Source organism: Halichoerus grypus, chromosome 14 (assembly GCF_964656455.1).
Source record: "Halichoerus grypus chromosome 14, mHalGry1.hap1.1, whole genome shotgun sequence".
Lineage (NCBI taxonomy): Eukaryota > Metazoa > Chordata > Mammalia > Carnivora > Phocidae > Halichoerus > Halichoerus grypus.
This window is the reverse complement of record NC_135725.1, coordinates 26,190,647-26,204,000: the sequence shown is the minus strand read 5'-3', so window position 1 is coordinate 26,204,000 and position 13,354 is coordinate 26,190,647. Positions and strand designations below refer to the sequence as shown.

The 13,354-nt window shown below is 38.4% G+C and overlaps 1 protein-coding gene across 4 annotated transcripts in view; it reads right to left on the bottom strand.

Moving 5' to 3' along the window:
- The window catches only part of NAA35 (N-alpha-acetyltransferase 35, NatC auxiliary subunit), a 98,967-nt gene that overhangs the window by 56,568 nt on the left and 29,045 nt on the right, over positions 1-13,354 (bottom strand). For all 4 annotated transcript variants that reach the window (XM_078061536.1, XM_036097671.2, XM_078061534.1 and 1 more), the window contains exons 7-11: positions 8,050-8,116; positions 7,405-7,448; positions 6,167-6,217; positions 5,431-5,514; positions 4,212-4,326 (exon numbers count right to left, since the gene is read on the bottom strand). In XM_078061536.1, the coding sequence (XP_077917662.1) occupies positions 4,212-4,326; positions 5,431-5,514; positions 6,167-6,217; positions 7,405-7,448; positions 8,050-8,116 (361 nt within the window). The remainder of the gene's footprint in view (positions 1-4,211; positions 4,327-5,430; positions 5,515-6,166; positions 6,218-7,404; positions 7,449-8,049; positions 8,117-13,354) is intronic.

Sequence of the window (13,354 nt, the reverse complement as noted above, 5' to 3'; positions counted from 1 at the left end):
TTGTTACTTGCTTTCTGGCTGGTTTTCTAATTCTCTGTTCTCTTGCTTTCTTCTCTCATAGTTTGTTGGCTTTCTTTGGTGAAGCTTTCTTTCCTCTATTATTTCTTGGAATAGTTTGATATATTTGGATTCCCTTCTCTTTATTTTTTGTATATCTATCACTGGTTTTTGATTTGTGGTTACCATCAGGTTTACATATAACAACATATGTATACAGCAGTCCATATTAATTTGATGGTTGCTTAAGTTTGAAGCCATTCTGAAAGCACTAAATTTTTACTCCTCTCCCCCACATTTTAGGTATGTAGTGTCCTACTTTACATCTTTTTATTTTGTGAAACCCTTGACTAATTTCTAAAGATATACGTATTTTATAGCTTTTGTGCTTCCCACTTTTCTTACTCCTGCTTATGGTCTTTCCTTCCCATTCAGACTCCCCTTTAACATTTCTTATAGAACTGGCTTAGCAGTGATGAATTCCTTTAACTTTTGTTTGTCTGGGAAACTATCTCTCCTTCTATTCTGAATGACAGCCTTGCTGGATAGATTTGGTTGCAGGTTTTTTTCTGTTAGCACTCTGAATATATCATGCCACGCCTTCTGGCCTGCAAAGTTCCTGCTGAAATATCAGCTGATAGCCTTATCAGATTTCCCTTGTATATAACTGTCTTCTTTTGTTTTCCTGCTTTATAAATCCTCTTTAGCCCTACTTTTTGCCATTTTAATTACTATGTGTTTTGGTGTGGATCTCCTTGGGTTGATTTTGTTGGGGAATCTTTGTGCTTCCTGGATCTGGATTTGTTTCCTTCCCTAGATTCAAGAAGTTTTCCACTATTCTTTCTTCAAATAAATTTTCTGCCCCCTTTTTGCTCTCTTCTCCTTCTGGGATCCCTATAATGTGAATGCTGTTACACTTGACAGTATTGCTAAGTTCCCTTAGTCTATTCTTTTTTATTGTTCTTTTTTTCTTTCTCCTGTTTGGCTTAATTGCTTTCCATTATTCTGTTCTCCAGGTCACTGCATCTGTTCTTCTGCTTCCTCTAGCCTACTATTCATTCCCTTTAGTGTATTTTTAATTTTAGTTATTGAGTTCTTCAACTCCAATAGGTTCTTTTCTGTATTACATCTCTTTTTTGAGGATCTCGCTGAGATTTATCACTCTTTTCTCAAGTTCAGTGAGTATCTTTATGACCATTACTTTGAATTCCCTATCAGGCATATTACTTACACCTCAGTTTCACTTAGGTCTCTTGCTGTGATTTTGTCCTCTTCTTTCCTTTGGGACATATTTCTGTCTCCTCATTTTGTCTAACTCTCTGTGTCTGTTTCTTTGTGTTAGGAAAGTCAGCTTTGTCTCCTGCTCTTGAAAGTAGTGGCCTTATAAGGGGCGCCTGAGCGGCAGTCAGTTGGGTGTCTGACTCTTGATTTTGTCTCAAGTCGTGATCTCAGGGACGTGAGATTGAGCCGTGCATTGGGCTCCACCTCAGTGCAGAGTCTGCTTAAGGTTCTCTCCCGCCCTGCTTATCCCCCACAATAAATAAATAAATCTAAAAAAAAAAAAAAAGTAGTGGCCTCATGAAGAAGAGGCTCTGTGGTGGCCTGCAGTACAATGTCTCCTGTTCACCAGAAACTGGTGCTTCAGAGTATCTCCTATGTGTGTTGTGTGCACCCTACTGTTGTGACTGAGCCATGTTTGCCTTCAGTCCAGTCATCTGCAATGGCTCTCTTTGCCTGCTGTGGGCAAAGTTTGGTCCCTGTGTTATTTGTGGGCTAGTCTGGTGCTGCCTTGGGCTTGAGTTGGGTCAGACTAGGCATTTGCCAGAGCCGTGGTCACACAGTACTACAGGCTACTTTCCCTGTGTCATCAACTGAGCATTTTGTTGGTGGGCGGGGCCTGTAGTCAGACCCTGTGTGTGCCCCCAATGCATTGTGGGGCTGCAGTTGGATCAGGGTGTGTGGTTTCCTGCCCTCTCCCCAGGGTAAGAGTCACTTTGAGGGGCACTGATCCCTGCTGGGGATGCTTGCACACTGCCATGCTTGCAGTGCCACTCTGGATGGACTCCAGTTGAGGATGTGTCAGAGGGGGCGGGTCTGCAAGGGAATGCAAGGAGGGGCATCCAGTGTTAGCAAAGTTTGTGCCAGTCTGCTGTGGCAGGGTAATGTAGAGGCTTTGTGAAAACTCCTGCAGTGGTTGTGTTGGAGGGGGCAGGTCTGAATAGCATGGGGATGGGATGTGCTGTTGGTAAGCTAGGTGAAGAGTGTGCAGCACTGGTTCCACAGGCATCTGTTTCTAACTGGGTAGGCAGGGAGGGAAATGGCACCCACCAGCTCTTTTGTTTTTAGAGAAGTCTCCTACAGATCCCTGCCCCTGCAGCACACTTCTGAGTCCAGCAAATAAATTCTGTTCTGCTTCTAATTCAAGATCAGAAACCATCCCCCCAACCAAATAAATTTTCAAACTGCTGTTTCTATGCTATATCTCAGCAGGGTTGTTATGCTGTCTCTTGAAGGGCAGGGACTCAGTTTCCTATTGCCCTCTAGCTCAGAGCTGAGCCTGATGACTTTTAAAGTTCTGGGCATTAAGCCCCACTGGTTTTAAGAACCCAAGAAGCTAAACCCCTCTGGTTTTCAAAGCCGAATGTTATGGGGATTCGTCTTCCCAGAGTAGGTCCTTCATGCCTCCATGTGGGGTCTGCTCCTCTCCCCTCTCTGTATCCTCGGTGTTCCTCACTCCCGCAGACAGCCCCAAGGGTCCATTTAGCTTCTGACCATGGCTCTGCCCTTCCTACCCTCTTCCAGTGTGGCCTCTTCTCTATATTTAGCTGTGGAGAGTCTGGTCTGCCAGTCTTCACATCATTTTCTGGGTTATTTACACTGATGTGGGTGTTATAAAGTGCATCTGTGAAATGAGGTGAGCCTCGGATCCTCCTACTCTGCCATCTTCCCCAGAATCCCCTTAGTCCCTTGTTTTAATGGAGCATATATACCAGTAGTATCTTTGAAAGCTTTTGGGAGATTAATTTTGAGACTTTAAATACTTAACAATTTCTTTCTTCACAATTAAATGATAGTTTGAAACTAGGATTCAAGATTAGAAACCATCCCCCCACCCAAATTCTGAAAACATTGCTCATCTTCTTTTAATCACAACTCTGAGATATAATTAACATACCATATAATTCATCTATTAAAAGTGTACAATTTAGAGAATATAAATATTTCATTATAATGAGTTTTAAGAATCACAGTTGCTACTTATTAGCTAAAATGTTAACTCAGGGAGTACCTGGGTGGCTTAGTGGGTTAAGTGTCTGCCTCTGGCTCAGGTCATGATCCCAGAGTTCTGGGATCAAGCCCTGCGTCAGGTGCCCTGCTCAGTGGAAAGCCTGCTTCTCCTTCTCCCTCTGCCCCTCCCCCCCATTCATGCTATCGCAAATAAAATCTTTAAAAAAGAAATAAAAATAGGGGCGCCTGGGTGGCTCAGTCATCAAGCGTCTGCCTTTGGCTCAGGTCGTGATCACAGGGTCCTGGGATCGAGCTCCGCATCGGGCTCCCTGCTCAGCGGGAAGCCTGCTTCTCCCTCTCCCACTCCCCCTGCTTGTGTTCCCTCTCTCGCTCTTGCTGTCTCTCTTTCAAATAAATAAATAAAATATTAAAAAAATAAAAATAAAATGTTAACTCAGCTGCAACTTTTACAACAAAGGCATATTATTCCTTTCATTTTAAGAAATATTTCATAAATAAAATCTACTGTCAATAATGTGCCAAGCACCACAGAGATACACAAACAAGACTGTTCCTGACCTAAAACACTGTTACGGAAAAACAAACAGGTAAACAACTGCAATGAGACCACAGAGGGTATAGGCCCAGTATTCAGGGAATACTATGTAATCAAGGTGATGATCTCTCAAAGGAGTAAAGGGGAGAGGTGATTAAAAAAGAGTGTACTGCTGACATCACAGAATGATCACTTGACAGTAAATATTCAGAGCCCAAACAGTAAGATACAGGAGACGGTCAAATTCTATAGTACAATTTTTGGTCTATAATATATTTAAAAGAAAGCATAGATACTATATAAGTTTATGGAGTAAAACATTCCAAGGTCCAAACAGATGGACTGACACATGAATTTTAGAACAAACCAAACTTTATATAATCTGGATGGGTAAGAAAAAAAAAGAGTAGGAGTAAAAACAGACAATTACCTCCTTTTGTAGTATCATTCTGAGCCTGGATGCCATGATGCAATGAATTATGAATGGCAGAAAGAAGATCTGCTGCTTGAACCATCAATTTTTGAGCTTCTGCAACAGCACTGGTCTAGCAAATAAATCACCAAAAACATTCTTACATATTCTTTCACTGAAAGATATACATTAAATAGGAAAATCCTATAAACAATAATGAAATTAAATGTTGTAATGACGTCGGTTTTCACAAGCTATTCACTTAATACAGGATGCTCAGATCCTGTTAGGATAGAAATTATTATTATTATTTTTAAAGATTTTATTTATTGACAGAAAGAGACAGCGAGAGAGGGAACACAAGCAGAGGGAATGGGAGGGGGGAGAAGCAGGCTTCCCGCTGAGCAGGGAGCCCGATGCGGGGTTTGATCCCAGGACCCTGGGATCATGACCTGAGCCGAAGATAGACGCCCAACGACTGAGCCAGCCAGGCGCCCCTAGAAATTATTTTTTTTACCCATTTCTATTCTTGTAGGAGCCATTAAAAAATAATACGAAACATTTCTGGCTTGTTCTGTTTGTCTTATATTTTAAAAAAACAAAGGAAAAAATTGAGTTGCAGTCAACTGGAAAATTTCAACATTTCTACTATGCCATTCATTAAGGTGAAATTAAAAAAAAACAAAACAGAAAAAAAGAGACTTAGGAGTTAGATCAATGGCAAAGGTTGGATCTCTATTCACCACTTCCTAATTATCCACAAATTAGTCTGTAATTGACTTGAATTAATGCAAATACACACGAAGAAAAAATATTCACCATCCAGGGCTTTTTTGGTTCTACACCAACAGTTAATTACTGAACTGAATGAAAGAAGAGGTCTACCTGAAATTCCCATTTTTGCTTTCTCCTTTTCAATTCACAAGATAGGACTACACACAAGAAATTTCAATTTCTATTATTGTACCAGTAGTAAGTCTTATAAGATATTATTTTTATATATCAACAACAGACACAGATATGTTATGGAACAGAATGTAAATTCATGTGACTTTTTGAGAAAATTATCTAATATCTCTAATATCATATATATATAATACATAAAATATACCAAATGCTGAATGCTGTATATGTGTGACTGGAGGCGTTCCAATGGAAAAGTCTCAGAACTACTTCCAATAACACACTATGTCCTGCCCCCCCAAAAAGCCCACTGAAATAGATTAAATGCTCTTACCTCTTTCTTAGTAAAGGCTATAAGCACTGTCAGTAACACTCGAGTGAATTTCACTCTGCTGAATACTGCTAAACACTGTTGGTGCTAAAAAATAAGAAACCACTAAAAGTTAAAAGATGCAAAGTCTGTCAAAGGAATTTCATTTTAAAATATAGTATTTTAAGTCCTAACTTTCAATGCTAATAACTTACTATATTACAAACACCTTCACTTATAGTCTTTTAAATGCCTGAAAATGAGCTGCAGAAAATAAAACAAAGCCTGTTCTACTGAAATAGAAATATAAAGTAAAGTTTCTGTATCAATGGGATGGACTTTTCCTTAAGTAAAAAGTTAAGACTATTATCTCAGAAACTGATTTAATTAGCATTTTAAACAGAATTGATGAAAAGATGTTTTAAGCAGAGTCAGAAAATTAAGGATCCAGACAAAGGTTTAGTACTTTTCACACTGTTCAGGTTCTTGAGTTTTGCCAAATTTTGATGTATCATCTGTAAAAAATAATTTTTCTTCCTACCTCACAGGAATATTGAAGAGCTTTGAAATCATGTATTTGAAAGAGCTGTATTATTATTCTATCAAAACAAATACAAGGGAAATAAAATCCCTTGCAATGTCCAACTTTTAAAGAAATACCTTAAAAAGGGCTTCCATAAATTATAACGCAGTTCATAAAACTACAACATTAAGAGGTAGACTTCTCTGATATTATCTACCAGAAAATAAGTTCAATTACTTCTAGTTCAACTTCTGGATCTCTTTCTTCTCCTTGTCGACTTCGAGTACTCTAAAATTTTAAAAAACGTGAATTAAAATAAACATAAACTTGTAGAAATATTAGCTTATAAATATACAAGGTAAAGTGCTAAATTAATTTTTTGAGTATACGTAAGAATCTATTTTTAAGAAAAATATTCAGAAGAAAAAAGATCTAGTATTTATTTTCCTATTAATACTTATACAGAAAGTCCATTTTGATATAAATTATTAAAATCATACAGAAGAATAAGGTATTAAAAACAGCAAAAGCCAACAATGAAATAAGGTAAGTACATGGCACACGGTACTTCTTTCTTTTTTAAAAGGACGTACTAATTGAAACTCTTGATGCTCTCAAAACTAACCCTGTTAGAAAAAAATAGTAACCTTTATACAAATCACATCATAAAGTCACACTGTAAATACTGATTGTTCTACACTAAAATGCAAAACCTCTTGCATGAGTAACAATATGACTGACTATTTTGACAACTATAGGGCAGTAACTACAGGAAGATCTGGCAGAAGATCTGGGTTCTAGCCCTGTGCTAGCTGCCCTTCCGAGTGGCATGCCCTTCAGTAGACTCAGACAGTTTACTTAACTCTTTTAAGCTGGATTTCCTCACCTAAAACTAGGGCACTATGTGCATTTTATTGCCTAATTCACTACTTAATTATAAATATCAACTAAGGCAATAATATAAAATTGCTTTGACAACCATGTTGTGTTATACAAGTATAGAAGAACAGCAGAAATATAACTTTTTTCCTTTTTTTAAATCTCTATGAGAACCAAACTGTTAGGGTCATCTGGCTGAAGGGTATCATTCATAGAAGTCGTTCACCAGATCTAGGATACTGAGATCGTCCACTGTGTTGCAGACTTTGTAATAGCTGTGGAAGAAGATCGTCCTTACCTTTGAGGAGCTTAAAATTCTAGATTATGCTATTCTTAAAAAAGCATATTTGTAATTCTAAAACACTGGCAAAAAATTGAATAATCTTCAAGGTTAAATTTTCAGTACTTGAAAAGGACATTAATTCACCAGAAACAACTGCTCTAGCTGTTTTCAAATGAATTGCAAAGAAGGCACAGCATATATTAAGGAAGCTGGTGGCCCTCCCTACAGTAGCTGTTTGTAATTAGCTAAAGGTAACTTGACATTTAGAAGAATGCAAAAATCCTGTACCAAAGCAAATAGAAAAGAAATATACCTTTACTCTTCTTTGCATGTCATCCTCCACATCTTTTAGCATGCCTAGAAAGAGAGACAATGCTGAGTGAAATAAGTCAATCAGAGAACGACATGTATCATATGACCTCACTGATATGAGGAATTCTTAATCTCAGGAAACAAACGGAGGGTTGCTGAAGTGGTAGGGGGTGGGAGGGAGGGTGGCTGGGTGATAGACACTGGGGAGGGTATGTGCTATGGTGAGCGCTGTAAATTGTGCAAGACTGTTGAATCACAGATCTGTACCTCTGACACAAATAATGAATATATGTTAAGAAAAAAAAAAGAAGAAGATAGCAGGAGGGGAAGAATGAAGGGGGTGAAATCGGAGGGGGAGACGAACCATGAGAGACGATGGACTCTGAAAAACAAACTGAGGGTTCTAGAGGGGAGGGGGGGTGGGAGGATGGGTTAGCTGGTGATGGGTATTAAAGAGGGCACGTTCTGCATGGAGCACTGGGTGTTATGCACAAACAATGAATCATGGAACACTACATCAAAAACTAATGATGTAATGTATGGTGATTAACATAACAATAAAAAATTAAAAAAAAAAAGACAATGAGTTTAAACAGGAAACAAATCCAAATACAAAACTTGTGTGTCATCTTATAAATTGTTTTACCTGTAACTCGAAGGTCTGTCACACTGTTAGCCATTTTAAATCCATAAGTCATTGATTGAAAATCTTCCTGTACAGGAAAGGAATAATTAGGCCCTTGAATAGTAGCAAAACCTTTCATTATATTCCTCTTACAAAATCACTATTTACTAATATGAACACAGTAATGAAATGTCATTCTGCTTGTCTAAATATTACTATCATACATCCACACTCCCTACAGTGTATCCTTAAAACACCATATTCTAATGCTATCTCCACCTTTAATCATTTGCCTTTAGGCAATTTAAATACACTTGCATTTAGTATGTTCATTTGCAAAATACGGTTAATGCTAATAGTATCAGAAAGTAGTAATTCCCACTTACAAAGTATTCTCACGTTCACAAGTGAACAGTAAATACACAGTAATTACCGCTTGATAAGTCTGCAAGATTTATATAAGACTTTTACTTCAAAAATTATCAAAAGCTTGTTTACACACTGTTAGGCCACAAAAGTTAAGCCTTCTCAAACAAAATTACTCAAAGTGATAGCAAAACATATTTCCACTTCAGCCCCACGTAAAGAAAAAACTATTCATACATACATGGATTCCCACCCACAAAATCATTTAAAATACTGCTGAGACATTAACAAATTAAGTAGTTTGCTAGACTCACTTTGAAAACTGAATTTAATATCATTTGGCTGATTCAATTAAGTTACAAGCTCTATTAAAAGAATGTTTCTGTTGTATTATAATTCTTATAAAAATGTACACAGAATCCTAATATATTGGAATAATAGGCATTTATAGCAGTAGCCAGAGCTATGGCAACATTTCTGTGGATTCTTAACAAAAACATAAGTGAGTACACAATCCATATCATGTACTATATGTTATGAACTGACAGAGAAAAAAAAACAATGTCCCTGGGTTCAAAGAACTATTGTTAGTGGTGTTACAGGATTCAGAGGATTGGGTCTTTTAAAAATCTCAGGTTGTGTTAGAGCTATAAGCTTATCCTCTAGGCAAAGTTTATACTCTATCCCTACTTGGCCGCCAAATAGGATTCTTATGCTTTACACGTCTAATAAGGAACTCTCCCAGCATTTACCACGTTGCTAAATGGTACCTCCATCCACCCAGTTACTCTGGCTGAAAACTTATACTTCCAATTTCTCTAGTTTTCTTTTCTTTTTTTTGAAAGACAGCAAGCAAGCAGAGAGGAGAAAGAGAATCTCAAGCAGACTCCATGCCTAGTGTGAAGCCTGATGCAGGGCTTGATCTCAACACCCTAAGATCATGACCTCACCCAAAAGCGAGTTGGACACTTAACCGACTGAGCCACCCAGGCACCCCTCCTCTCATTTTCCCACGCCCTGTATCAAACCATCAGAAAACCCAATAGGCTCGACCTTCAATGTCTCATCTAAGCGTAACTTCCACCTTTTAGTTATCTCTAGTGAAGTCACCACCCCTCTCACTTCCACAGCTGCCTCCACACAGGTCGCCCTCCCGCCCATGCTCGTCCCTGCTACAATTTATTCACTGCCAGAAGCCAAAGGGATTGTTTTAAAATAAGTCATTTCACATCACCTCCTACTCAAAACCTTCCAGTTGTTTCCCTGCTCACAGGAAAATCCAAAACCCCACGTGAACAGAGGCCCACCACCAATTACCATGCAGCTCTGGCCTCCCTCTCCAACGTCCTTCTTGTCATCCGTCGGACACATCAAACACCTTCTCTTCTCAGGACCTCTGTACTTGCTGACCCCTCCCCACAAAGTTTCTTCCTAAGATTTCCAGAGCCCCATCCCTCCCTATATTCTAGCTTCTGTTCCAATGTCAATTCCTCATACAGAGGTTTGCTCTGTGCATTCTAGAACAGCACCCTTCACCATTCTATATGCCCTGTCCCTGCTTCACTCTTCTTCACAGAACACCTGACATGATGTGTTTACTGACACACTGACTATCTCTCCCAAGGAATGCAAAATCAATGACATCAAGGCTCTGTTGTATTCACTGCTTCATCTCCAGGTCTTAGAATTGTACCGGGCACAAAGTACTGTTAAAAAAAATATTTGTCCGGGTGCCTGGGTGTTTTGGTAGGTTGGGTGACCGATTCTTAATCTCCAGGTCCTGAGTTCAAGCCCCATGTTAAAAAATAAAAAATAAAATGCTTTAAAAAAATTAAAAAAAATATCTGTCAAGTGAATGATGACCTACTGTAGGGCAGGGCTGTGCCTGGTCATCTTCCTAAGTAGATCAGGCTGACTAAAAGATACCTGGGGGAGTGGTGGAGACTATGGCAAGCTGGAGAACACACACTTCATGTAAAGGAAACCAACCACTACTTATCCTATTGCGTAATGAATGCAAAGCTAGTGTTTTTCAGAACAAAAAAGTCTAATTTAATGTGAAATCCTCCAATTTTTAAAATGTTACTAATTTTTTAAAAATTAAGTAAGCCAATACTGTGAAGACAAAACACTCCAGTAAGTCCTATCTATGCACTGCTTTCCAGGAGGAGCCTAAGGAAAAGCATTTATGTGACAGAATATCACAGGTCTGCATAATAAAAAGTCGCCTCAGTAACAAGAACTTAATCTAAGTCACTGGAGGACTGAAGCAGAGGAGTTATATAAACAGATGCTACCATTAAAAGATCACTCTTAAAAACCTTGTAGATTTAACAAGGACAAAAGTCAAAGTCAAACCAGGGAGACCAAAAATGCAAGCAGGAGCTGATGGTGATTTGGATTAAGATTATAACTGGAAGTGATGAGAAGTTGTTGAAATCAGGATATATTGAAAAAGTAAAACTAACATGATGTGCCAATGAAATGAATGTGGGGTATAAGGTAAGCTGTGCAATCAAGGATCATTTTTAGGTGTTTGGTCTGAGGAACTGGTATATGATGGTACAATTTATTGAGATGGGGCAGACTTTCAGAGAGGTAGGTTTAAAGACAGAAATGGAGTACAATTTTAGTTATGTTAAGTTTAGAATTTCTTTAGTTATCCAAGTGAAGATTTCAGGAAGGCACCTGTGTGAGTCTGAAAGTCAGGGGAGGAATCAGGACTAAAAATATAAATTTGGGCTTCATCAGCACAGAGTTGGTATTAAAAGGTGCAGAACTAGAGGACATCAACTGAAGCAGAAGTTATAGAAGAGCCCAGTAGTCGTCCCAGCCATCTAGAGAAGCAAGCACAAGAAATGGGCTAACCAGTGAGGAAGAAAGAAAACCAAGAGACACCTGTACCAGGAAGATGAAATGAAACTCTTTCAAAGAGAGGTCAACTGTGTTCAATGATACTGGTGGTTGGAGAGGGAGAGGTGAGAACAATGGATTTTAGCAAGATGGATATTATGGACCTTGTTAAGACCAACTTCTGTGCAGTTGTAGAAAAAGAATGTCTAATAGGAGGGTGAGAACAAATAGGAAAAATAAATATTAACAGCTCATTCAAGGAGTTTTTTGCATAGGGTAGCAGAGAAATGACACTGGATATAAGGAGCCATGGGATCAAGGGAACTGGGTTGCTTTAAACTGAATGATATTTAAGTATGTTTATACGCCAAAGGTATAATGTAGTAGGGAAGGAGACACTAATAATGCAATACAAAGAAGGGTTAATGACTGCAGAAGGCAAGAGGGGACAGAATCTAGAACACAAGAGGAGGCTGAACTTAGATTGTCAGGGTACTTGCATTTTCACAAGACAAAGCAGATGATGTGGGTACCAACACAGGTTAGCACGTGTGATTGTGAGAAGATGGGGTACGTCGACCCACATCTGATTCAATCTAATATTTCATTAAGGTACAAGGTAAGCTGACAGAGAGGAGGGTTGGCAATGGAGTTTTTGAGAAGTAAAAGATGTGGAAAAGTCACTGAGAGGCTGTTAAAGAAAGCTTACCACAGAAGGACAGGACTGTCTTTAGTGCTGAGCGCCCATCTGAAATTTGCAGTCCTAAAATTAAAGTGAGAATAGACACACAGATGTGGGTTTTCTCTAGCAGCCTTCTGCTGTTTGGGTGCAAGCAGCAAGCAGGCAGATGGTTGGGGTTTTGCCATACAAGTGACACATTATGATGAGATGAGAGGTGCAAGGGAGTTAAGGGTGTTTGAGAAAGAATGATTTCACCACTGGACCATGGAAATGAGGACACAACAGAAGTAACAGAGAAAACTAAAGGAGCAGCATCTGGGAATTGGAGGTCTCTGTGGAACTGAAGGATACCAGGAGTTGGGGAATCAGAATAAGGAAACCAAAAAGTAAGTTGTAGCGATCAAAGGGTAATAATTTTGAAATCAAGAATTTGGAGGTGTAGACTAGTAAGGAAAATTTTCTCCTCACTTATTCGTATCTGAACCATTTTCATCCAGACCACACAATGAGGGCTGGTATGGGCTAGACACCCAGGAGTACAATGGCAAAATACAATCACAGCCACTAGGGTGATGAAGATATCCTGAGAGGTAAAGCCCCATGTTCTTTATTGTATTTTACAATGTCTTTACAATACTGCCAAGATATAACTGCAGAAAGTTATCTGGATACTCAGGATTCTATAAAACATGCAGCCCCACAAAGAAATTTGGAATAGTAAAACATTTACAATCATAACTGCAGTAGAACACCCAATACCAGTACTAAATGTGATTCCAACCAAACCAGTGATCTTGACTGTACTAATAATGTAATATTCTAATAAAGTAAAATTTTTTTCAACCCCTTCTAAAACAACAATTACAGTATATCGGTTACAACTTACTACTGCTTTAAAAATTCATTTCACAGATAAAGTACTTTGCATAAAGATTTCAGATGCTCCTGAAATGACTTGATTCATTCAACCAAACCTGAGTACCTTCTACAGACTAGATACTGAGTAACACAATAAAGCTACAAGGGTAAAACATGCCCACAGATGATTCAGATTAAGACTTCAATTTAAATGTCTACTAATAAGTGGCTTGTAATTTACTGTATATACAATGGAATACAAATGATAGTAACAGCTAACATTATTAAGTACTTACTATGTGCCAGGCACTGTTGTAAACATTTTACTTGTATTAACTTCATTAACCCTCAAAATAATGCTCTGAGATGGGGACTATTACAAACTATATTTTATAAATGAGGACACTGAGGCATAGAAACTTAAATTCCCAAACACCACAAAGCATATAAGTGACAGAGAAAGAACACAAACTTAGGTGATATCAATCCCCAGAGGCTATACTTTTTAAACTTTTTTATTTTGAAAAAATTTCTGAATACAAAAATAGTACAGAGAAGTTCCATATT